At 46.7% G+C, this 26,242-nt stretch overlaps 2 protein-coding genes across 12 annotated transcripts in view; one reads left to right on the top strand and one right to left on the bottom strand.

The window, feature by feature from the left end:
• The window catches only part of LOC1271779 (teneurin-a), a 37,439-nt gene extending 31,747 nt beyond the window's left edge, over window positions 1-5,692 (top strand). For all 4 annotated transcript variants that reach the window (XM_061659261.1, XM_061659277.1, XM_061659271.1 and 1 more), the window contains one exon: window positions 808-5,692. In XM_061659261.1, the coding sequence (XP_061515245.1) occupies window positions 808-2,037 (1,230 nt within the window). In that variant the 3' untranslated portion in view covers window positions 2,038-5,692. The remainder of the gene's footprint in view (window positions 1-807) is intronic.
• Window positions 5,693-14,431: 8,739 nt separating this feature from the next.
• LOC3289681 (uncharacterized) lies at window positions 14,432-24,526 on the bottom strand. Of its 8 annotated transcripts, XM_061659587.1 has the most exons (5): window positions 24,162-24,524; window positions 22,669-22,843; window positions 19,736-20,183; window positions 16,468-16,529; window positions 14,432-16,023 (listed from the first exon to the last, which is right to left on the bottom strand). In XM_061659587.1, the coding sequence occupies exons 2-5, from the start codon at window positions 22,670-22,672 to the stop codon at window positions 15,287-15,289; spliced, it is 1,251 nt and encodes a 416-aa protein (XP_061515571.1). In that variant the 5' UTR covers window positions 22,673-22,843; window positions 24,162-24,524; the 3' UTR covers window positions 14,432-15,286. The 8 variants fall into 8 exon arrangements, with proteins under 8 accessions (XP_061515571.1, XP_061515527.1, XP_061515509.1 ...); XM_061659543.1 differs by having other exon boundaries at window positions 14,432-16,529; window positions 24,120-24,526; XM_061659525.1 differs by having other exon boundaries at window positions 14,432-16,529; window positions 24,162-24,526.
• Window positions 24,527-26,242: the final 1,716 nt, after the last annotated feature.

The following is a 26,242-nucleotide window of genomic DNA, read 5'->3' as shown; positions in this document are numbered from 1 at the left end:
GATCAATAAATCTTCAAAGATAAATGAATCCCGAAAGATTCACGAATCTCTAGGGATTCATACATCTCGAAAGATTCACGAATCTCTATGGATTCATACATCTCCTAATATGCATAGAGCTTGATCTTCTCATTATTCTTCTTCTTGGTATGGCAACCTACGTAGTCCTACGTACAGCCTATACAGGCATTCGAGACTTCTTACTTGCCAAGCAGCCGAATAGTTTGTTTTGCTACGGGGAGATGGCCCATGGCTTAAAACCACGGCGGGCATGTTGTTAGGTGGGATCGCGCCAATAGAATGTTTTGAAAATCATACATCTCTAAAAACATCATGAATCCCTGGAATGAGAATATGAATTTTAATGAATTTAATCCTTGAAGATTCATTTATCTTTAGAGATTCATGAGTCATGGGAGATTTATGAATCATTCCAGATTCATTAATCCTTGGAGATTAAGGAATCTTTCGAGACTCACGAATGATTCGAGATTCATGAATCCTTGGAGATTAAGGAATCTTTTGAGGTTCATGAATCTTTGAAGAGTCGATTCGAGATTCGAATCACTCTTCGCTGAAAATTCATATGAATGAATCTCAACGAAAGTTTCATGAAACCCAACACTAGTCATGGCGCACTTTTATTGAGTATCAGCGATGAGCATCAAGCTACCACGGACATTGTTCATTGTTTTCGTTGGCGAAAATGTCGTGATGCTCATGACATGTTGCAGCCCTGGTCGGGACTGATCAGTTGGATGTTATCTAATTTTATTTATTTTTTGTTTTGCTTACCCGTCCCTCCAGGTCACCTCGCTCGTGCACATGCCGGACGGGAAGGTGTACGATCCGCTGATCGGGCAGTGGATGACGCCGCACTGGGAGCACGTGGACCAGCGCATCCGCAAGCCGACCAAGCTGCACCTGTACCGGTACAACGGGAACGATCCGATCAATCCGCCCCGGCAGCTGCAGGACCACCCGCGCGACCATCTCGACTGGCTGCAGCTGATGGGGTACGATCTGGACAACATGATACCGCAGGCGTCGATCGCGAGCCGGTTCTACCAGCAGCGCAGCTGGCTGGAGAATGCGCTCGCCTCGCCGAACGTGCTGCGCCGGCAGTACGAGGAGCGGGGCGGCTCGGGCGGCATCAACATCGGGTCCGGCTTCATGGCCCACCTGATGGAGCGGTCGGTGCGCACGCGCCAGGACCTGCTCCAGCTGCCGGACAGCTTCTTCGGCTCCAGCCTCAAGTCGGACCCGCTCGCGATTGGGCCGTTCCGGCTCGGCTCCGGCTCGGATCCACCGTTCGGGCACGGTATCATCGTGTCGCGCGTCGTCGCCGATGAGCCCGAGGGTGGGTACGCAATCGTGTCGAGCGTGCCGGCCGCGAACCCGATCTACCGGGACGTGTACACGTCCGTGTTTAACCGCACCCGGCTGCTGCCGTTCACGTTCGTCGTGCACAACTCGCTGCAGGACGCGTTCTTCTTCGTGAAGGAGGACTCGTGGCGGGCGGCCGAGGACCGGCAGCAGCTGAAGCGGCTGCAGGGCCAGGTCAACACCACCTTCCACGATCCGGTGTCGGCGGGCGGGTCGGGCGGCCCGGGCGGTCCCGGCGCGGACCGGTCGCCCGGCGGTGGGGCGAAACCGTCCGCCCACCAGGACGTGAAGATACACACGACGAACGCGATCATCAACCTGAAGTACGGCACGACGTCGGCGAAGGAGCGCCAGCGGCTGATGCATCACGCGAAGCTGCAGGCGGTGCGGAAGGCGTGGCACCGGGAGAAGGAGCTGCTGCGCAGCGGGCTCATCTCGAGCTACGAGTGGAACGCGCAGGAGATGGAGGAGATCATCAAGAACGGGTACGCGAACCTGTACGAGGGCGAGTACGTGCACGACATCGACCGCTATCCGGAGCTGCTCGAGGACCCGTTCAACGTGCGCTTCACCAAGAAGAAGGTGAACCAGTCGCGCAAGCGCAAGCGAAGAGACGCCACCGACGATGACGGTCCCGCTGGCGAGGTTTAGGTCGGCAGGACGTTTGGGCCAAAAACCTGCAGCAACCCCCTGTATCTCTGTGCGTGGGTGTGTGGGTGGATGTGCGTGTCCTGTGTGTCTGTTCACTGTCTAGTTGCGTAATAATGGCTGCAAGCGGAAGAGAGGCAAATCCCCAAAATGGGGATGCGTGTGTATGTGTGTGTGTGTAGTAATGTGGCTCGAATGACAAATCCTCGCTATCCACTCGCTGTCTCTCTGTCTCTCTATCTCTTTCTCTCTCTGTCTCTCCCTCTGTCTCTGTTTGGGGAGAAGTCCGTCCGATTTTCTGTTGTTCTGTTTTCCATTAACCGTTTCCCGCCCCATGTGGTTGTCTCTAACCTAGGGCCTCAGCGTCGTCCACACTCTAAACACACACACACACACACTCACACACACAGCATAGAGAGATGAATGTAACATGCCGCCCATCACAGTACAGCTTTCGGCTGTTTTTAGTCGCAGACGCTCGGGGTTTTTAGGGTTATAGTTTTGTTTTGTTGAGCGCTTGAACACCAGGAAGCGCTTGAACGAGGCGCACAACGGGTACGCACAAAAAAAAAAACAGGGGCAACGTTCGCCCCTTACACACACACGAAAGTTAGGCTGTTAGGCTTACACACGTGGTTTTAGGCACCCATTCCCTCCCTAATCGGCTTTAAGCGCAATGTTTTGTGGTTTTGTAATTTATTTTGCATATTAAGTGTCCAACCTACTCCACCAAACGTAAACCACCGCCACAAAACGCCGCCATCCACGCTCCTTCCCCTTTTGTGTAAGGCTGCTTCGCTTCCGGTTTAGTTTGTAAGCTGCTGTCTGTCGCTTAGCTCTTCCGGTCTGCCGAGAAGAGAGAGAGAGAGAGAGAGAGAGATAGAAGACGAGCAAAGGTATTATATAGCGCATCCCCCCCCCCAACACACCCTATCGACTTGCATCAAGTCCCGACACAGGGGCCCCTTTCCCTTTTAAGCTCGTAGGCTGAAATTTACAGTCTGTCAGCTGATTGCAACGTACAACAGTGTAGTGTTAGAAGGTTGATTTGTATGTATTATACAAACACGTGAAATACTGCTAATTGTAAGCTCAATCAAACGCTGAACGACTCAACAGCCAGTTTTGTTGCGATACAACAACATCGTCCTACCTGATCTCTTGAATGCACCCTGGGAAGAATGCAAAAAACACGACGATTTTGTTTTGCCATTTTTTCGAGCAGGTACTCGAATCTTATTCTAGCTTTCTAGGCAGAATTAATCTAGACTGAAAAGGCTAGTTTTGTGTGTGTGTGTGTGTGGTTTTGTATTGGAGTGTTGACATGATTTCAGCCTCCTGAACTGTCAAACTCCATGTACAAAAAAAAAAGCAAGTGAAGCGGGCTGCAATGTTAGATCTACGTTTATATTATGTTTTTTTTTTTTAAATTCTATTTGAATCTTTCTTTACCTTGTGCTAGATTTATCGTTAGTGAATAGTTTGCGCATTAAGTGTAGATGATATATTTATGTAGTGCACGGTCGTCGCAGCAGCCCAAACGCGCCTGCTTGCCCCCCCCCCCCCTCCCCCCCCCTCCCCCCCCCTCCCCTCTCCTCACAGTGCTTTTGGGGGAAAGCATCGCAAAACTCTTCCTTGCAATGTTTGGTTTGGATTGGAAGGTTTGTTTTTTCGCTCTCTCTTGTTGTTGTTGTTGTTGTAAGACCAAAAGGGGAGGGAGGACCGCCACACCGTGCTACACCGCACAGCACAGCCCAGCACCAGAGAGAAACGAGCGGGGCAGAACCCGCGCCCGAACCCTTCCGAACCCGCCCGAATAGCTACAAAATACTCATTATTAGTCCGGACCCCCCCGGAGCGAGGACACGGTTCGGGGGCGATGACCCTTTGATGCGGGGTGCAACGCCAAAACCACAGGCGCCAAATACCTATGAATGTGTGCTGTAAGGATATGTGTATGTGTGTGCGTGTGTGCGTGTGTGTTTGTGTATTGATGGAAGCGTGCTGTAAAAAGAGAGAAAAAATAGAGAGAGAGAGAGAGAGAGAGAGAGAGAGAGAGCAAGAGAATAAATTGTTAACACAGAAAAAAAACCAAGGAACTGAGGTAATAATTTGCAAGCAAGTAAAAAAAAACACGGCCGCATTAGAGAGGGCAAGCAGCGATAGTAATAGTAGTAGCGAGCGGGTGGTTGGCAGGCTAAAAACATGGCATAAAGTTACAAGGATGTGTAGAATTTAATGAACAAAAACAAACAAACAAAAAAAAAACAAAAAAAAAACAAAATACAACTAGCAGTTTGCAAACAGGAAACAAAAGGGGAAAGTAAGGAAAACAGAAACACTCTACTGGAAACTAAGCAACAACACAGCAACAACAAAACACAAAAAAAACAACGGTATTAGAAAATAGGATGTTTATACCCTATTCAACAGTGTAAAACGAATATGAAGCAGCAGCAGAAGAAGAAGAAAAAAAAACAATGGAAAAGATATGGTGATTCGAGCTTTTAAGACTGTCGTCAAAACATTTTAGGAATGGAAGGAAATAGATGAAAGTATATATAAAACTAAAGATACTATAGAATTTGCAAGCGAGAAAGAGAGAGAGAGAGTGTGTGCGAAAGAAAGAAAGAGATGAAGAAAAAAAATATGTGTACTACTTCCTCCTTTTACTACTACCCTCGAATGGAAGGAACAGGAAAAGGTGACAAAACAAAACTAATGAAAGTAGACATTTCGATTGTGAAGCAGGAAGAAGGAGAGAAAGAGAGAAATTAAATTAAAAAAACACACACACACGCCAAGCGAATACGTAGCAGTGAGGGGGGGGAGGGGGAGAGAACACAGAATCCTCCCCCAACCCCCCACTTTGCGTCACACATGAACATGATTGTATTCCTGATTTCGCTTACTTAGGAACGAAGAAACTCTCCGCTGGTCGTCGGTCCCGCAGGCGCCCTAGTGAACAGACAAACTAACAAAAAAACCCGTTCGGTACGAGTAAGCGAAGCAAAGCTACCGTAGAAAAAAAAGACACACACACACACACATGGAAACAAATAATTGGTAAAATGGGATCCAAACAAACAAGTATATATATATATATATAAATATGTATTGTATGACGATAACAAAAAAACGGTCTGTGCCACCATGCCCCACCCCTCCCCACCCTGCAAACCGGGTGTGTCCCGATGGTTTGCGACGGCCCCCCCTTTGTATTGTTTTTGTTTTTCCTTTGTCTCGTTTTCAAACGACAAAGACCGCCAGCACCACCACAGACCCATCTACTCGCTACTCTTTGCAGGTATTATCGAACTGTAAAGTAATGCAACCCGCGCCCACAGTGGCACGACAAAGTGTGTGTGTGTGTGGGGGGGGGGGGGGGGGGAGGGATTGGGCGTTTGCATTTTCTGCACAGGCACGAGGGAATGGGGGTGTGTCGGCATTTGTTTTTGCCTTTCGAAGGAGGGCAAAGCCAAACGGGCGAATTTAAACCTTTTGGTCTGATTGGGTGGGGAAAGGTAAACAAACAAAAAAATAAGGCAAAGAATTAGGCAAAGGCGACAACCCTAGTAGTAGTAGTAGTAGTAGTAGAGAGAGAGAGAGAGAGAGAGAGAGAGAGAGAGAGAGAGAGAGAGAGAGAGAGAGAGAGAGAGAGAGAGAGAGAGAGAGAGAGAGAGAGAGAGAGGAAGTAAACTAAAACAAAACGAACAAACAAAAAAGTGACATTATTGTGACACCCGCATCCTTCCATCGTCCCCAACCCCTACAACAACCTCCCCCGGCGGCCCCCCCTTTGTGTATGTGTAGTTTATGCCATTTTATGTATAGGTATTATAGCTCTCTCGCGCTCTCTTTATCGCCTCTCTCTCTCTGTCTCTCTGTCTCCCTCACTGTCTCCCTGTCTGTTACCAAAGGGCGTTAAGGTGTGTTGTTTTGTGTTAAGCCATGTTGAGAAGCCAAGCAAACCATCTACATGGCCCTGTTTCGTCCTCGGACTTTCCCCGCGCCTGTATGTATAGAAAAGGGTAGTATTAGGGATGTCGTTATAATGAAAAAGACGAAGAAGAAGAAGAAGACAGAACGAACGAAGTGGAGCACGATTTCCCGACACCTAGCTGTATGCAAGATCGATGGATGCCAAACGGAGTGGGTGAAGTTAGGGTAAAGCAGCCAACAAATGTTGTCCAACATTGGCACAGAGGCAGAGGGGGGGGGGGGGGGAGGGGACTGCAAAACTGCCGTTTGTGAGCGAGATCCACACGAACACACGACTTAGCTTCCCCCAACCCCAACTAGCACCCTTCCCCCCTCCACCACTCCATTGCTATTGTTGTCCAAAGGAGAAAACGGGAAAAGTGGATAGCATAGACCGGCGCAACAAGGATAGTGTATCTGTGTGTGTGTGTGTGTGTGTGTGTGTGTGCGTATGTACGTGTGTGTGTGTGTGGGGGGTTTGTCAAACAGCCTCGCTTCCCTTGCAGTAGCACACATAAAAAACAAACAAACAATTGAACCCTTGCAACGCGAATTGCATGTACCCTGACCCTCCCTCCTCTTTAATACCCCTCAATACCTACCTTTTCCTCACCACCCTTTCTCTTATTTCCACACAGCCACACACACACATATATAGAAATATTTATATAAGCATGAGGTATATTTAGCCCGCATACCTACACGCACACATAGGTGGGTTACGAATTGCTGAATGTATGCGTGTGGTACAGGCGTGCAACAATTGCATTAAAACAAGGGAAAAATTGCGAGAAAAAGAAGAGGGGGGAGAGAGAGAGAGAGAGAGATAAAGAGAGGGCCAGAGATAAAGAGAGTAAAAAGAAGGGAAAATAAATAAATGCACACACACACACACACACAAATACGCGCGCGCGTGCTCGCGCTTGGGACGAATACGGGAAGGCGGCGGTAATTTTAAACGTGTAAATAGAAATGAAAATGTGACAAATTTTTGAAAATAATTAAGAATAGGCTGTAATTTAGTGACACAAAAAATCGAGGAAACAGGAAGATTAATAAAGGAAGAACGTAAATGGATACTAGTGGTGTTTTTTTGTTTTTGGACATTAAAATCATTTCCCCCCCTTCATTCGTCAATCATTGTTTAGATTTATGTATCGCTTACAGGGCTACTATCCCCCTGCGGTTGTTTGATTACCCTGCAAAGAGTTTTTTTATCACGATTTAATGAATATATGCATCTGAAAAAAAACAGAATCGGATGATAGAGCACCAAAAACTGTACGGGTCATAGAGAAAAAACCCAAAATAATTATTTCGATAAAAATGAGCATTCAATTCTGGACAATTTTAGTAAAATGGTGAAAAATTTATGAAAATTCTGTTACACCCTTTCCAAATGTATTCACTGTAACATTAAATAATTAAACATTCACAGTAACAAATATTTGGTTAACAATGATTTAGGGAAACAACTCGCGTTTTAGCTTCAAACTCATACAAAATCGTAAATGTCCGGAAGTATCTTACCCATGAGAATGTGGTTTTAGAACATCACTTTTCCCATTTTGAAGCAATCAATCAAGATTTAGATTTGTATGAAAGAGGATTTCTATGGAGATTGATAGGAAGGGAGTAACGGTTACCATGGACTTGTATGACACCTTGCGCTCCCCGACTGTCAAATGTCAGATTTGTCCAAGTCTCGACTGGACTGAACGAACCGATCTGTAGTAATTTATGGACCTTGGAAAGCACCTAATGTAAAAATTCAATATTTCTAACGTAAATGCTGTCCACAATTAATACCAGCTCAAAAATATTGATAGTCAAAATGACACCAATATTGGGGCCCTTTCCGTTTTAAGTTCGTAGGCTGAAATTTCAGCCTGTCAGCTGTCTGCATTGTATAGCAGTTTTCGAGCAGCTATCTAGGTGGGTATAATATACAGGTGGGCTTATCCCAAGGTGTATGAATTTAGAAGTCTGATTTTTATTGCTTCTGCTTCTGAATGAAGATGTTAAGAGTGTTTTGTGTATTCGCCAAGTCTCCTTGTTTGTGCAAAAGCTTTCAACCGTACTGTCAAAAAGTGAAATTCAAACTTGGTTATAACAAATATGCTATGAGGCCACCTGGACTACATACACTTTGATTCTATATTCCATCACCTGATCTCTTTAATGCACCTTGGGATAGATGTAAAAATTGCCTTGGTTTGCCATTTTTTCAAGCAGGTACTCGAATCTAATTCTAGCTGTGAGACTAGAATAATCTAGACTGAAAATTACAGGCTAGTTTTATGTGTGTTTTTGTATGGAGTGTTGACATGATTTCAGCCTCCAACTGTCAAACTCCATACAAAAAACTGACTAGAATCGTGACACACGTGTCAAACATATTAAGAAGTACTTTCTCATCGCTAAAAAGCAGGGAAAATTGTCGGAAAGGAGGAATACTGGGTCTCATATGGGATGGATCAACAAGCGACGAACCCCGTTAGTTCCCTTTTTAAACAACTGCCTGCAGCGGCATCCTTACATCGTACTAAGAAACTAAGAAAATGGAAGTTTTATCCCCGCCCCCTACGCCGAGAAGCCGACATATTGATCTTTCGGATGGTTGTCTGTGATAGACGTTGGAACATGATTTGGCTGACCAGCACGTCTCCAAATACGATTGGGTGAAAAAGTAAACCTTTGGATATGGAAAGCGGCCAAAAAGGTAACCTGGTTTTGCGATAAAACCGTAGAGTATCAAACTTATAGGTAAAAGTAGTTTTAAAAGATAGAAAATCATTAAATATTGAATATACTACCAAATTGTTACCATTTTCGCAAAGAAAAGCGCACGAATGTTAGTTTATAATGTATATGTACAAGAGAGTTATTTGTTGAGCATTTGCAGATTTGCAGAGGATTCCACTGTCTACTGAGGTGCCGTAATTGTACGTGAGTTGTGTGAGCTACCAGGCGTCTCCATCGCAGGCGTCTCCATGAGTGCAGGCGTCTCCACCAGGCGCCTCCACCAGGCGCCCCCATCGTGAATACTTCGTGTGGGAGTGTGGTTTCTGTATGAATTATTATGAAAATAGTATTTTTTATATATTTTAAATATAATGCATGATGGGGGAGCAGAGCGGAGATAATCGGATCGTGAGGAAACATCGCCAAACGTCTGGAGGGCGTTTTTTTAACATATGATAATGGTAAATAAGTATATTGTTTTATTCAACCATAACACGAATCATCGGTGGTAAAATACACACATTTATGTATATATATATAATATTATGCACTTTCCTATGTTCAAATTATTGTTGGATAGAGTGTTACGAGATTGAGAATGGTTTAACCCTTCGTTTGCTTTGCTTTTGTTTTTTGTTTGTTTTTGTTTTTGGTTTGTTCTTTTCCTTTTCCACTTCTCGGTAGTTACGTCGCTCACCATCCGTCCACACGCTGTTCAGTTTTTTCTCCTTCTTCTTCTTCTTCTTCTTCTGTTTGGTTGCTTTATCAAATTGCCAGGATACAGCTATAGTTCTATGTATATATGCTTATCTGAATGCTTAACTATTTGCTGATTGCTGTTTGATTTGTATTTAGCCGTTGCTACTCCTCTCTGGTCTTTTTTGCTTGTTTGCTTTTATTGATCGGTTTGATTAGTCGCGAAGTGTTTCTTCTTCTAATTTCTTTTGCTTCATCTTATGCTTCTTCTTCTTCTTCTTCTGCTTCTTCTTCTTCTTCTTCTTCTTCTTCCTCTTCTTCTTCTTCTTCTTCTCTACTTCTTCTTCCTCTTTGGCAAGTTCCGCTTCAGCTACCGCTGTAGCATGCTGCGTTTAATGTTTCGGGTGGGTTGGTTTGCGTCTCATGTTTTATGTTTTATGGTTTATTTATTTTACTCATTTCCATGCCCTGCTCAAAATGTGCGACACATGTGCGTGTTGCCGCTGCGAGAGAGAGAGAGTGAGGGAGAGCGTGAGCATTCATAAATTGTGTATCTGGGTGTGTGTGTGTGTGCGTGTGTGAGAGTTTTGTTTTGTTCTTCTTTCTTCTCTTAGGTTCCACTTGATATACATCGTAATCACATAGAGTTGCAAAATGTCGGATTATCAACAATCAGTAGAGTTGTTAGCTTCCTCCTCCTCTCCATGCCATTGCCTCCATTAGTACCTGACCCCATAGTAAGGGCGGTTTATCAGCTGTTTGTCGCTCTTTCTTGCTTTGTTTCACTGCTTCACTAAGTATAAGTATATGCTCTTTATTTATATATATATATATGCTTTTGTTGTACAATGATGTGTCATTTTTAAGTTTTGTAAACATTCATCAACTAGTTATCTTTTTTTTTAATCTTTTCCCCCCTCCTTCTTCCTGGCTTTATTGTATAGAGATCTTAACGCTAAATGTAACAACAATCAGTGTTTCTTCTTCTGCCTGCCTGGCGCGCCGAGAGGGAAAACGCTGGTAATGTACTAGGAAAACCCTTGAATCAAAAAAATATACCCTTTTTTTTGTTTTGTTTGTTTAAGATTGTTAACAGTAAATGCTTAAAAATATGCTTTTGCTCTGTTCCGCACCGCCCGCTGATTTAGTGCAGCGCTGTACGTATCCCGCCTCAATCCGCCACGCGTCCGTTTGCTGGGCATACCAAAAACACTTTCACACTAGCAAACGGCACTGTTACGATGTGCTGTGCGGCGATGGTTTTTTTTTTTCTCTTCCTGTTCGCTTCACTTTTGCTTTCGCACACTCTCGGGTTTACTGTCCCGCCAAAAGTAGCTTTCGTTTCTAGTTGTTTTCGTATGGTCTTTTGGTGGGCTTACGATCCAATTGGAATTTTAGCTTTGGATGAATTAGATTCCTTTTTCTCATGCCTTCTCATGCTTTCTCTTTCACACACACACGCACATGCGATTGTAACAGTGTAGCAAAACACCACTTCCCTCAAGCATCACTGCGGAAGTAAATGAACGTTCATTTCGGGTTTAGGTTGCGTGCGGAAGTTTGGAACAGTGCCTGGTGGAGGGTGACGGGGGGGAGAGGGTGGCGGAAGGGGGCTGTGAGTGATTTTTTCTTCCTCCTTCTTCCTCCCTTCTCCCCCTCACCCTCCGTTTCAGTTTTATATATTGTCACGATTTGGTTGAAACTTTACTCGCTGTACAGTTTCCGATTGTTTCTCGTTTTTAGGGTGGGGGGCGTTTTTTTTTTTGTTTTGTTAGAGCGGATTTATACAGGCGGTTCGGGTTTCGGGGCTGCACAATGGCTTTTTTGCGCACCTTCTTGCGCAGTCAAAAAAATAAATAAAAATAACGCTATCTATCTAGCCCGCCCGCTCACAGCACAATGGGTAGCGCCTTAGGGGCCTTTTCGGTGGTTTTTTTTTTTGTCGTTTGTCGCGGCGGCAGCGACGTGCTTCACGTTCTTCAGTGGTTGGGGAAGGGGCAGTGGGAGAGAGGGGACCAAAATACACACTTTTGTTAAGAGCGGGGCTACGGTCGCGGATTAGTTTTACGCGGTAACGCACATCAAAAGGGAAGTGGCGTAATTGTTTATATGTTATTTTTTGTTGTTGTCCTTCTCTCCATTTTTGTTTCTGTCCGTTCCTACGAGTTACTGGAATCAATTCTGTGCTTAAAGGAACGTGGGCATACTCTTCTTCTTCTTCCTCTTGTCTGCCTTTTTATACGTTGCTGGATATGTCACGGAACCGGTTCCGGATATGTAGTAGAAAGTTGTAACGAACAAAGTAGTTCCAAAAACGTCTATTGACACACGCATTGCTATAGTTAAACTTCTGTTCGGAGCTCTTGTGCACCACCACCTCCTGCTCTTCGCTCTCTTCCCCCCCCCCTTCTTCCCCTCCTCTCCTTCCTTCCCCTTTTTTCCCTTAAACATCTTAAATACACACACACACACTTACATACAGACAGACACGGTGGGCACGGTGCGTGATCCATGATCATTCTGCCACGCGTGTATACAAATAGCAATATCAAATCTTTTTGTTTACAGTATTATTTAACAACCACAATTTGCCACCACGGTGGGTGTGTTTTTTTTTGTTTTGTTTTGTTTTGTTTTGGTTTTGTTTTACATCGAGGGACCTATCTCTCTGCTAACTATGTCACGATTGTCGGATTAAGAGATGCATTTTCTTACGTTTAATCACACCCAAGAAGGAAGGTAAAACTCGTATATTGTTTAGTTAGTAAGTGTCAGAACGCGCTACGACCTTTTCCCAGGGGAGTTGTTATGTTTTTGTATGCTTTTTGTTTGTTTGTTTGTTTGTTTTTTTAGTTTGCTTTTTTTACGCTCACAATGCGAAATTGCGTTTTTGTTTTTAACTGCATCCGTTCTACCGATGCTTTTTTTAAGGAAATAGATTTGGAGCCGATTGAGACCGATTTGGTCAACAGATTTGCATACGCACACAGCTGGCATCAAATCGTGGCCCTTGTCGCAATGTTCCGGTTTGTAATTCGGCGTTTTGCCGTCGCTCTAGCCCTCGCGGTAAAGCGTCACGGCGCACCTATCGCTACCATTTTCGTTCGGTGTTCGGTGCAGGTGTCGCGCAACGCATCTCGCTGCAACGTTACGCTGTTAGCATCTCGGATTTCTTGTTCACAACAACGGTGGGTGTGAAATATCCCGTTTTTTTTTTTGTTGTTGTCCGTCTCGTACGACTGCATGAACTAGGCTGGGGCAATGGTAGAGCGCGCCAGCTTGTTTTGCCGCAACGGTTGACGCAACTTCAACGGTAGCACCTGCGTGAAACGGACTGCAGAAGATGGTAGCGATAGGTAATGCCCCGTGTGTATATTATCTCGCATTATCACTCCTCCCCTTCCCGTGTAACCTCTGGCGCCATCTTGAGAACATTTCATTGTCTTCCGGGCTGTTCTGCCTTTAATGTTTTGATTTCCATTTTAGACACTTACAAAGTACTTCTACAGTCTCTAGGAGTGTTGTGAGGGCGCTTTTGCAAAAAAAAACAGATGTAAACATCCTTGTACAGTGAACGCTACCCCCCCCCCACCCCCTCCCAACCCCTCCCGTCTCTTAGCTGCACCGTCTGACCGGGTTGGGTGAGGTGGGGCAAAATTGCTCTCGGAGGGGGGAAAAAACAACATTGGCGTACCTCCAACTCCCCTCAATCGCTCTTCCACACTTTTGTTTGTACGGCGGTGGTGGATTCGAAACGTTTTACAGTATCGCAGTATCTGTTGCTTTAGTCTCACGTAACCCGTTTGTTTGCGAATGTACCTCTTACGGTCGAGGAAAAACAGGCCAAAAACCAAACCTAAGCTGGGCTCGGGGAAGTATGGTATGGATAGGGCGGGGAATGGGGATAGACGGAGGGAACGGAGGGAGAGGAAGCTCCAGTGCCGGGACCATGCTGTCAATCTCATCCGGTGGCCTAAGGTGGACCAGAATTGGACAGAAACGATTGGACATGGTTGGGTTAGGATATTGTTGGGGTATGCTAGGGGATATCCGCTAGATGTGAGTGAGAGTTAGATTACGTTGGGATATTCTTAGGATATATCCTTGAGCTATTCTTAGGATATATCCTTGAGATATTCTTAGAATATATCCTTGAGATATTCCTGGGAGTGTTAGGAGTTAGATAATAAGAGAGCTTACAAAAAAGACGAAACACTCTCGGTACATTCTTATAATATTGCCTAGATACTATATAGGAATTATTGAGACATTCTAGAGGACATTCTTGAAATATTCTTGGGACGTTTTTGATACGGGAGGCTCAAAAAAACAACTAAACATTCTCCGGACATTCTTGAAATATGAGTGAGATACTGCTAAGAGACTATTGAATCATTATTGAGATACACTGGATCTTGAGGGCATGAGGTGTTTAGTGGCAGAAATGTAGTGGTCCGGATAATGTTGACATATTCTTGGACATTCGATCTTTCCAACTTGGAAGCGATGGAAAGTTTAAAAGCGAGTGCATCGAAACATTTGGATTTTTCTGGTACTAATATTCATTGGAAAATATTGGGATATTGGTGGGCACGATGACTTCAAAAGTCATGTAGCGGATCGTGGACATTGCTGAACTGTTCTTTACACATAATTCCAAAATACATTTGGACTTTGGAGAAATGGAGATGTACCTCAACAACTAGACGTTTCTAACATCTTCGTGCACTCTGAAGTCATTTGTGGAACATTCCTGTGGAGTTTTTGGAAGTAAACCAGAGTGGGCACGATGACTTCAAAAGTCATGTAGCGGATCGTGGACATTGCTGAAATGTTCTTCAGACATACTTCCGACGTACATTTGGAAATTGGAGAAATAGAGACGTACCTTAACAAATAGATATTGCTGCGATTCCCAGCAAGTTCCTAACATTTCCATGCATTTTGAAGTCATTTGTGAAACATCCCTGTTAAGGTATGTAGGGATTTCACAGAAACCTAAGATCAGTAGATGATTGTTTGCGATATTCCCCAGCAAAGGAATTTGGAGAGGGCTTTATTTGGGCTTATCGGACATTTTGGGAGATGGTTTGGGATTGGACAGAATCAATTGGGGATTACTACAGGGAACATTTTTTTTTGCAATAAATGGGAAATGGAGCGATCGGAATGGAACAGTGCTAGAACTTACTAGCAAAACTCGCCACCAATCGTACGATCCTTCCTAGGAATCAGTTTGGCAGCGTACCAACGTCCCATTTTTCGCGTGCACCGCGCTACGGTGGTAACAGTATTGCTATGAGCGAGTCGTGTTGAGTTTGCGTAGAAAAATTGTATGTGAACCGACACAACAACAACAACAAAATACAACAAGTACTCTAAGAGAATGCACAACGTACGAACATGCTTAAGTAGATCCGTTAGCCTAGTAAAACTTGTTCACGATATCGGTAGATGTCCAAAAAGGCTATGCTAACATTGGTGGGATTGGTTAATGTTAATTGTGTGCGCCGTCCACGTCCTCTTGTCGATCGCTGCTGGCGTCCTCTTCTCTCACACACACATACAATCATTCATACATACTCGCATTCACACACACACACACACACACTCACACCTGTATCTCCTGCACTGCTAGCTTGCGTGTAATCGGTGGGCATCTGTGCCGGAACGTGCCCCGAACGTATGCGACCGGCCCATGGCGACCCTGTTGCGGGCCCAGCCGGGTCTGCGCGCCGGTGTGTGTGCTGCCTCATCCGTTCGCGGGCGCGTTGCGGCATGCGGGGTATCGGTGTATCGGGTAGTGGGTGCGGTGCCGCACGCCCCCACCTTACTTCACGAACAGATCCTTCAGCGTGGAGCAGAGCGACGAGTCGCACGTGTCGTTCGAGTCCTCGTCCTCGTCCGCCTTGCCGAACCAGCTGGAGGTGACCGACTTCTTCGCGCCGGACCGGCCGGCCCCGCCCTCCTTGCCCCCGGCGGACGACTTCTTGCCGCCGGACGACGACGACGACGCGGACGGGGACGACGAGGACGAGCCGGTGATGAAGTTCTCGATCGCGTGCCCGATCATGCGCGCGTCCACGATCGCGCTCCGGCCGTCCCACTTGAGCTTGTTCAGCGGCGAGCGGGACTCCTTCGGCTTCGGCTTCGGTTCCTCCTTGTGGGCGGGCCCGGTTCCGGCCTCCCGCAGCTTGTCGAACGTTTCGCGCGCGAACGTGACGGTCGCGCTCGGCGACCGGGACGCGGACTTGCGGCGCGCCATCGGCTGGTGGCGCTTGACGAACCAGCCCGACTCGACGAAGCCGTCGGGCGGACCGGCCGACCCGCCGCCACCGCTGCCGCCCCCGGTCGCCAGCTGCTTGATATTCTGGTAGAGCGAAATGTCAAAACTGTTGGAGCGATTCTTCTGCAGATTGCTCTTGGGCGGGTCGGCGGCGGCGCCGGCTGCACCGGACGGGCCCGCCGTCGGGCTCCTGGCCGCCGACCGGAGCGGAAACGCGTGGGAGGCTAGGGGGCTAGGGTGCTCTTTCTCGCCACATCGATTAATCTCTGTCGCAGACGAGGCTAGAGACGATAAGAGAGATATCAGATCAGTGTTGGTGCACACGATACCCATCTTCGTTTTCGGCTTCGGGGACGCGGCGTCGGTGCCCGGGGAGGCGGCGGCAGCGGCGGCGGCGGCAGCTGCGGCGGCTGTGGCGGCTGCGGCACCGGTGGCGGTGGCGGCCGACGCGTTGAACGAGCTGCCCGGCACGAGCGGGGCGCCGCACGGCGATATCGGCATCTCGGAGGCGCGCCGGAACGACTGTATCGGGGGCAGGGCGGTACCGACAAAGTCCGAGTAGCGCCGGTTGGTGTAGCGCATCGGCGAGCTGGAACCGGTGCCGGCCTCGTCCAGCGTCTGCACCTCGCACACACGCTCGTTGCTCGTGTTCCACAGCTTCATGCGCGCTTTTCTAGCCTGTACTATATCATCCATTATATCTAACTGTAAATTGTGTATACTACCTCGGTGGTCCGTCGATGGCGGCGGTCCGATATTGCTTTCGCGTCGGGAGCTTGCGTTCGAGCTGCAAATGCGACGAGACAGCAAACAGCGGGGAAGGGGGAAAGATGTAATTAGTGGCGTAATTTAATCGACCAATCGGGGGGGGGGGGGGGGGGAGTCACCGGTCCGGCACTAACCCTGAACTAAACTTAATTAACAGGTTTACACAGCAGCGCGTTTCGGCGCAAATGTCAAACGGGGCTAGGGAGTGTAAATGGTCGGTGATGCAAATTACTAGCCCGAATCAATCGATACCATGGCCAAATTCGATTCTCGAGCGGTGCACGATGATCAAATTACATCCGTACCCGGTTGTCCCGGTTGCAGGAGCAAGCTCAAGGTGTGTCCGGCTGGGAACGGAGCGTTTTTAAACCTTGCTTTGGTTCAAACTTTCTGCATGCAGCAGTAGCTCACGGTGAAAACGAGTTATTCCATCGTAAAGTAAACAGCCAAATGCAGTGAAACTTACGATTCATTGCTCATAGTTCCTGACCTGTGCATCTCAGACAGTAGGACCACTTGAAAATCACTCCATAAAGTCGGAATATATAGGAGATTATCGCATTGCGGCAAGGGCTAGCCTGGTAGTCGAATAAATAGACTTACTGAAACATACAAGCCCGGAGTTGGTTCGATTCCTCTTCAATTTTGCGGCAGAAATATAATCTGCAGTAAACGAATATAATTATTCGTTGAGATTCATTCATATTGAATCTTCAGGGATGAGTGATTTGAATCTCGAATCAAATCTCCAAAGATTCATCTCTAAAGAATCTCTATAGATTCGTGAATCTCTAAAAAATCACGTTTCTCTATAGATTTATGTATCACTCTCTCTCCAAGAATTCATGTATCGATTAAGAATCATCCCAATTGACATTTTCGAGTTCTAAAATCGGGGCTTCGAGCTATTTCCCTTAAACAGGCACCTTAAACGTCTCTTAAACTGCACCAGTTTAAGGGACTTTTAGAATAAGCCCTTTGAAATCGACTGTGAAGTGTAATTTTTGATGTAGTCTTCTCTATCCTTTGGGAAATAACATTTCCAATTCTTATTACTGGTAATATAATCATTTTATACAAAAAAACCAACGAATTTTCACCAAATAACGCGAAATGTACGTTCCTTTTTCGCCAAATATTAAAGCAAATTAATCTAAAACGAATTGGACGCCATCTTCATCCAATAAAAGAAAGTCATTCGCACGCACAAACGAAAATTTGACACTTTCTACACGGTTTGTCACACACAAATCCACATTTTTTGGTATCTCCAGCACCATTCGAGCAGATCATGGTTAAAAAATTTAGAACAAATGTCACTTGGGATGAATCCTTGAAGATGTATGCAGTGCTGCAAAATGTCATGAGTATCACGAGATTTTCACCAACGAAAACAATGAACATATGCGTGGTAGCTTGATGCTCATTGCTGATAGTCAATAAAAGTGCGTCATGACATGCCGAACACGACATGTGAATTCTTGAGTCCAACGCGATACTCTGACTGACAAGCTGAACTTAATGCCGTCGTAAGCATAATCATGACTTTTTTCTGGCTGTGAAAAGTGCTGCCAAATGCCACTAGTTTCAGTCACCAACACTCATGACTGAAATGAAGCTCAAATCAGATCACGTACACAACTGAGATGATCAGAGGTGAACTTCAAACAGTTGGTGGCCCAATCACATGCTTGATGACATTTTGTTCAGCACCCAACTCTTGGTCACTCACTTGGTCACGACATTTTCTGTCGGTGATCATCACGACATTCTTGGAATGTACTTGGCGCGTGGGCTCTAGCAACAAAATGAGCATGCTTTCTCTCTCTATCTGTTTTGATTATCTGTCGGGTCAAACAGCGCGAGAATACATGCATTTTGTTTCTTGGAACCACTCGCACGCAATGCACATCTCCCGTGACCATCGCGATGATCACCAACTGAAAATGTCGCGACCAAGTGACTGACCAAGAGTTGGTTGCATAAAATGTCATCAAGCATGTGATGGTCGCACCAACTATTTGAGGTTCGCCTCTGATCTTCGCAGTAGAGCTCGTGACGCTGAGATGATTTTGTTTCAGCCAGAATTTGTCATGAATTTGTCAGTGACATTTTGCAAAATTGATCACAGCAAAAAAAAAAGTCGTGATATAGTGACTGACCAAGCGATGGTCGCAAACATGTCATGAGCATGTATTAGTCACACCAATCGTTCTGAGTATCACCTCTGATTATTACAATTGAGTACGTGACGCTGATACGGATTTTGTTTCAGTCAGATTTTTTATGACATTGATAGTGACATTTTGCAGCACTGGATGTATGATTTTAAAAGTATTGAATTTGCTCGATCCCATACAGCCATGTCCATCGAGTGTCCGTGTTATTGACTTATAGCTTGAGTTGTTTTAGGAATTGTAGACATCAAACCTTGCATGCTCCGTCTCCCCGGAGCAAATCAAACTATCCCGCTGCGTGGTACTTGCCAAGAAGTCTCGAAAGCCTGTATAGGCTGGCATGACCACATAGGCTGTGTTACGTCAAGCAGAAGAATAATATGAAGCTGAAGCTCTACGAATCTTTGGAGACTTATGAATCCCTAGAGAACCGTAGATCCCTATAGATTCTTGAATCTTTGCAACAGAGATTCAGATTCATTGAATAGCCTCAAAGAATCATTCATATTCATGAATCAGAATCAACTTTACCCAATCAACTTTGCTCTAGGCTTAAAGCTGCAACTCACCAACCACACCCTATCTGTCATGTTATTGTATGTTGTACGTTTCGCATGGCCTTGGTAAGACCACAAGCTCTAACTAAAGCATGGACTTGGTCATCTGATCTCCTCAGCAAACTACTCAATATTGAGCGTTGGAATTGATAAAGAAGTACCAAAGATATTCGGTATTTCGCAAGTAAAACATGTTCTGTAAAGCAAGAGACGAACTAACAGTTATTAAGTACATCAAAGGGACGACATCGGCGGGAAATAGAGTCAACAGAGCTGCTGTGTGAGAAAATGAGGACCGATTAGTGATCAGAGCCTAATGTGCAAAGCCTCAGAACTTCATATTCTGCTCCAACTCTTTTCTGACCCTATCTACCTGGACTACCTTACACTGCCTGTAGGAAACAATGCATGCTCTACGTTATGCTAACCGGCAATCTCCAACCAAAAGAGAGGAGGGCCTGGTCCTGAAACCGGACGCCCAGTATACTTACCGCTGGCCGGCCGGTAGCGCAGCAATCGACTCCCGGCGGTTCCGGCCAAACATGGTGGGCGGCACGCGGCTGATCGTCACGACCGAGTGGCGCCGGCCGCCCGGCTGCGGGGCCGGCGTGCTGTAGAGCGTCGCCAGGAAGGCTTGCTCGCGGGGCGACGGGCCCGACCCTTCGCCGCCCCGCTCGGACAGGCGGCGCACCTGGCTGGCGGTGATGCCGCTGGTGCAGGGCGGGGTCGGCAGCGAGTGTTTGCGCGTTTCGCGCCAGGGCGACAGCAAGTACGGATTCTCCGGCGACTCGATGTCCAGGCTTTGGCGCTGGGACGACTGATTGCTTGCCTCCTCCTCCTTCTCATTGTTTTCCGACTCCTCGACCACGATCAGCGGCTCCTGGCCGCCCTGGCTGTACGCGGGCGTGTGGGACGACCGACGCAGCCGGAAGAACGAATCTAGCAATGTGTGTGTGTGAGTGGGAGGAACAGAACAGAGTATTAGATAGGCAGAAACGTCTATCGACCAGTCGCTGCGTGCTGAAGCGTTACTACCGCGCTAGACTGCAACCGAAAAGCAAATAGAAAGAAATAGGAAAATCATGCCTGCTGGCGGTCGGTAGGGCAGCAATAAGCCTTTTGCTACGATGGGAGTTTATCAGCAGTAAAAAATGGTGCATCTAAAGCAAGCGTACTTTAATATTTTATATTTTTTTATATATTATCACTAGGAAGGGAAGTGAGCGAGAAAAAGGGGCGAGGAGGAAAGGGGTGAAGGGGAGGGGGCAAAAATAAAGCACCAATTACTGCCTCCCCTTACACCTGCGAAACCGCAAGCACTCAATACGCGCTCATCACTCACAACTCACTACGAAACAGCTTAGGGGGGCTCATCCATAGATTACGTAACGCTCGCTGGATAACATCATACATTATGGGGCTATTTTTAATGAGTTTTTTTTTGCTTTACTTTGAACTATTTCTCTTCGCTTTGAGGTAGAAAAGTGACATCTGTCTGGCAGTTGTCAGTTTTCCAATCGAACAGAGACGTTTCAATCTTTCCTTCAGAGTTCATTTAATTTCTACGATTTCTGTGATTGTGATCAGAATAACTGCATCGTCAAGAATTAGCAAATTATTTGTGCGTACTTTTGATAGTATTTAACACTTTAACAAAGATTATATTTGGTTTAGACAAAGCTTTCGATAAAGCAAACATGTGAAGACGTAATAAGTAAAGTAAAACTTCCTTTCATGTTTGCTAGTTTCCGATGTGTATTTTTATCAGAAAATATGTGTAGCTCTTGAGATAAATAATCATGCTGTTCAAGGACGAAGTAGATACATGGCATTTTGCAAGACAATTACTCTGAGAAGGTTTGGGGAACAGCGCTGATGCAAACTTGTTATCTAATTGAACCCAGTGGAGTGGGGTAGGTTCCCTTCGACGCTACAAATTGCAGCCCAGCAGCACGGTTACGTAATTGATGGATGGACCGTTACGAATGCCTTTTTTTTTTGGTAAATATAGAACTGTGCAAAAATTTGTGGAAGGGATGCTTCCGAAAACCCGAAGCGAGAAGCCGTAAATTGATTTTCGATGCTTCCGGTGTGTATGCGCGCATGTGTGTGTGTGTGTGTGTGTGTGTGCGTGTTTGTGTGAAGTAGACAAATTGGTGAGGCTGTGTAGTCAAACGGTGTGTGTTGTACAAACAAACAAAAATAAAAATAAATAAATAAATGAATAACGAAACAAAACAAACCTGCTAAAAGTGTTTGCGAAAGCGCACTCGCCGCGCTAGCTACGACGAGACTACGAGCCGGTGCAAATGCTGCTACGTAGCTAATTAATTTTCTAAAACTGCACACACACACACACACACAAACTGAATTCGCAAAAAAAAGAAACCGAAGGTGTGCACGAAGGTGGAAAATAAGAGCAGAAACCTTCCCGAGCGCTGGTGGGCAGTGGCTGGGCTGCCGGGCCGACCACTGTTTTTTGGCTTGCCGTTTGAAGGATGGAGGACTCCTGCTCCGGGCGTGTTGTCGCACCAAGTTTCCTGCTGTGTGTGTGTGTGTGTGTGTGTGTGTGTGTGGGTGCGTTTGTCGGTTAGGTAAGCTTTACTGGCATACGAGAGGAGAAGCAGATGATGTCAGGTGCCCAAGCTACTTCACTTTTCCGGCGTTGTCAAAGCTTCCTACCGTTTAGCTCCGCTGCACCAACACTCACCACGAACCTGCTTCTACGTTCATGTGTGTATGTGTGTGCGTGCGTGTGTGTATCGCATCATGAAAAGATACACGCTCAAGGGTCTTCGTTTGCACTGTTTACACACTGCTTGCCTGCGAATGTGTTACATCCTTTGCTGGAGGAATTTGCTCAACACGGCATGGACGAACGAAGGAGTTGCTGGTTCCAATTCGCCATTTTTGTGTGTTTCTGTATGTATGTATGTCTGTGTGTGTGTGTTTTTGTTGTTCGGTAGTTGAGGGGGTTGGAGTGTAGATTTTGAGAAAACCGGACGAGAACGGACTGTTGACGAAATGAACAAAAAGGAAAAAGGAAGAAAAGAACAAAAGGACGCGATAGGATGAGTATTGGGTTCACGGTCATACCGCTTTCGTGCATACCCGCCAGGTACTGCCAACAGCAGCAACAGCCAACAACAACAACAACAACACCATCATTCAGTAATAAGGACAACATAAATCGTGACCAGCTCGTTAGGTCCGCACAGAAACTTCTCCACCGCGCAAAAGGTAGGAGGGTTTCGTACTTGGGCGTGTGAGGGCACCGGCTAGCACGAGGCAGCCCGCTCGCTACGCGCAAGATGGCGGTGGCAGGGTGTTGATGGCACTGCCCGTGCCCTTTTGCATTGGGCGGGAGGAGGGCGCGCACCACAACCCGCGCTCGGTAACGACGTTAGCGCTTTAATGTACTTACCCATGCTGGCAGCGCTTGGGCTAAGATGGTGCCGCGCGTCTTCAAAGGAACCTGTACTGTACTGGACCGCACAACTGGTGGGCCTGCTGTGCTGTCACTGTGGCGTCTCTTCGACTCGCACTGCGTATCGGTTAATCACGCTGATTGATTCTTAATTGATCGATGAGTCGAGGATCTGAGTGCATTTTTGGAGGGGGAACAAAGACGTAGAAGCAAAAAGAGAAAAGAGACAAGTTAGTATGCCGCAGATTTTTGCAGTCGCTCCGGCGGATTCCGTCCTAATGTCTGCAGAGGAGGGGGGGGGGGCACTGAACATCTTCGGCTCGTCTGAGCTGGCTAAAGTTTGTGCAAACGCGTTCGATGGCAATCAATACGACACAACGACACATGACGCAGTTACTGGTCCTTGGAGGTGTGTCTTCCACTGCCCTTTTTTTCGTCAGACGTCATACGTTTGATTCCTGGGAGGCATTGGAGCTTCCCAGAATATGCTTTGCAGATTTTTGGCGAGGGCAAAGAAACAGTGTTTTCTGCAAATGTTGGCACAACTTGAGGCACATTCTTCATCAGCTCCCAGCGTTCCTTTCTTGTTTCTTGTTCTGCTGCAAAATACTTCAAACAATGGCGTCGAATTCTTCGGATGAGTACCCTGACTACACTCAAAACTACACACACGTACACGTACACTCCCCACCCAGCAATTCAAGAACTTCGTTTGGGCGGTCTTCTTGTGTTGGTTGTCGCCATCACCTCCAAAAGATATTCTAGACCCTGTTTAAGTTGTGCTGAACTTTTACTGATAACACCACACACACACACACACATACACGGAAACACACAAACCCTGTCACTGGACAGCCGGAAGCAAGATGCCTGCATCAGTATACATATAAATCTGCTCCAGCGATACGTATACATGCGATGGATGGATCCGCAGTTGCCGAAGTTCCGAGTGGTTAAAAACTGTTCCGCTACGTCTTAAAACCCGTCGGAATTTGGCCCTCCCTTACCTCCCTGCAGACACGGTTATGTTTTCACCTATTCCCTCGCACTGCCTTTCTATTCCTCCCGTTCTCTCTCGCTCTCTCTCTGCTCTCTCTCTCTCTCTCTCTCTTTCCTTGCTTCACTCACAGCATCACAGAGGAGTCAGGATGAAAGCTCAGGATTTACTGTTTTTTTGCTCACTCTACTGCGTCTGTATGTGTGTTTGTTCTTTTGTGTGTGTGTGTGTGTGTGTGTGCGTGTGTGATTGTTCTTGCTTGCTTCTTGTATCCTCACTCGTCCTCGAGCCCCACTAGCACAACACAACCCCTCTCCCCCCCCCCCTTTCCACCGGGGTAGGCTATTTCTGCACTGTTCGGATCGGTCCGGCTGGCGACCGCTGCTGCGGGTTTGAGCTTGCCTGAGATTTTTGTTTTTTTGTTTTTTCTTTTTTGTTGGTTTTCGCTGACCAATCGATACGCCCTGGCCGTGTGCTTGGCCGGATGGATTACCCCATGCGACGACGCGCTCCGTCACTGTACCGTCGGGCCGAAGCGTCTCCGTTCGCGCAAACCCTAAGCGACACACTGGCGGGCCGAAAATTTCCAGCACGGTCGAGGCGCAACACCTTGTCGACCGCGCGGGAGCAAGATGCTGCTGTGGGTGAGAGTGAGCGATACCCGGTCGGTTGGCTGGTTTTGCTGGTTTGTTGATTTCGCAACGAGCACGAGAGCGCGAACGCTCAAGAACGCAGCAGAATCTCGCTCGCACGCACGCACGCACGCACAGCTCTCTTTCTCGCTTCTGGTGCGTTCTCTCCAGCATCCTTGCTAAGGAAGGCGCGAGGAGACGCGGAAAGAAAAGGAGAACCTAAGAAAGGGGTGTGTAGTGGTTTCCGGGGGGAGGGGGGAGGGGGGATGCTGTTGCTGACAGCAAGCAGCAATGTAGCCAAAGGGAGCAAGGTCCTGTGTCTTAACTGCTAACGTCACGTTGTCTCAGAGCGGTTTGCTCAATCCTCAACAGTGAAACGAAGAAGAAGGCGTCCGCTTTAAACGGTTAACAAAATGGTGGCAATGGGGGAAATTGGCAACCCAGTAAGCCAATGACATGGATAGAAAAAGGGACGGTGTAATACAGAACATCGGCTTAATATAATTATTGCTCATGTATTCTTCGGCTATTTGAAGTACAAATGGCTAACTGCGAAGTTCAAGAAAAGGTCCGGAAGGTGTTACTACAACCCCAACAGAAAAGTACGGTTTTAAAGCATCTTGCCAACTCTTGTCAGCGGCTGTTCCGTTTGGTTCCTCTGCTGAGCGCATTGTTACGAAATAGGCTACAGGGTTACAGGCAACGCAAACGAGCGGCTGCACCAAAGCGAAGCCCGAACTGCGCAGGACTGCTTTTGTAGGAGCAATGTAGCTCCGCTTTAAACTGACAGCAAGCAGGCTGTATTGTGCAGACAGTGTGGTAATAACCCAATACCGCGCTGTAAGTAAAGCAGTGACAGCTCAACCATGCGTCCTGTGGGCAGCTGTGGGCTGCTCCACACTGTATGGTGAGGGGTGTTACGATATTAGCCAGCTGTTTTATATGGGTGTTTGATAGTTGGCAGCTAAAATCATGTCATGTCAAACCATGTCTGAAAGATTATAAACGGTTTGGATCGACAGTTTGAAATATATTAAAAGTATCAAGACTTGAAGCAGAAAAGAAAAAAAAACAAAATGATTTTAATATTCATCTTTTCTTTAACACAAATGGTGCAATCCAATATGGAGAATCGTTACTGGTCAAATGGATACAAACTGGATGATGAATATTGTTGAACAGGCCAGCTTTTGCCACCGTCAGGAGGCTCGGTTCGTCCTGCAGCTCAGCAGGCTCACGTGGTTCATCCTGCTCTAAACTTTATGCTCGAACACACCGCAAAAGCTGTTCCGGACGAATAGCCCAAAGACTCGTGTCCATAGAGGACCACCGGGCAAATCAATGTGCGATATATCGCAGAAGTCGGTGAAGGCCATAGTATGCACAAATCCCCTGCACAATTCGTGTCTGGAATTCGATGCTGATGTCCATCTCAAGTTAGCAGAACTCATCTACCATCTCGAGGCTATCGTCGTCATACAATACAATGCCTCCCAGTTGGGCCTCACGATCACGGGCCAAACCTCCAGCAAGCAGGTACTTCGTCTTGGTCGCGTTGAAGCTGAATGAAATTCTTGCTGCTTCTCGTTTGTGTCGGGTCGACGCCTCACACATCTTTGGTGTTGTCCTACCGATGATGTCAAGAATGACACCTTCCAACACGATGTTGAAGAGCAGACAGGATCTCGTTGTCTCAGACCCCTGTGATATTCGAACGATTCCGACGTCAATTTCGACACTCTCACCTAGCACTGAACCCCGTTCATGGTGGCCTCTAACAGCTAGGATCTACTTCGTAGGAATTTGGTACCACTGCATGATGATCCATAGTTCATTCCAGTATCTGGTGTCGTAGGCTGCCTTGAAGTGCGCTCTCGGCACTTCTGGAGGATCTGCCGTAGAGTGAAAATGTGATCGGTGGTGGATTTGCCTCCAACAAACC

The sequence above is a fragment of the Anopheles gambiae genome, chromosome X (assembly GCF_943734735.2).
Source record: "Anopheles gambiae chromosome X, idAnoGambNW_F1_1, whole genome shotgun sequence".
In the NCBI taxonomy this organism is placed as follows: domain Eukaryota; kingdom Metazoa; phylum Arthropoda; class Insecta; order Diptera; family Culicidae; genus Anopheles; species Anopheles gambiae.
The sequence above is the reverse complement of the archived record's forward strand: the minus strand, read 5'-3'. Positions and strand labels throughout refer to the sequence as shown.

What these genes read in the sequence shown, in the direction of transcription:
- LOC3289681 (XM_061659543.1), bottom strand. An exon ending in GCGCTACCGGCCGGCCAGCG is followed by an intron (nt 16,530 to 19,735) that starts GTAAGTATACTG and finishes TCGCATTTGCAG; the next exon opens with CTCGAACGCAAGCTCCCGAC.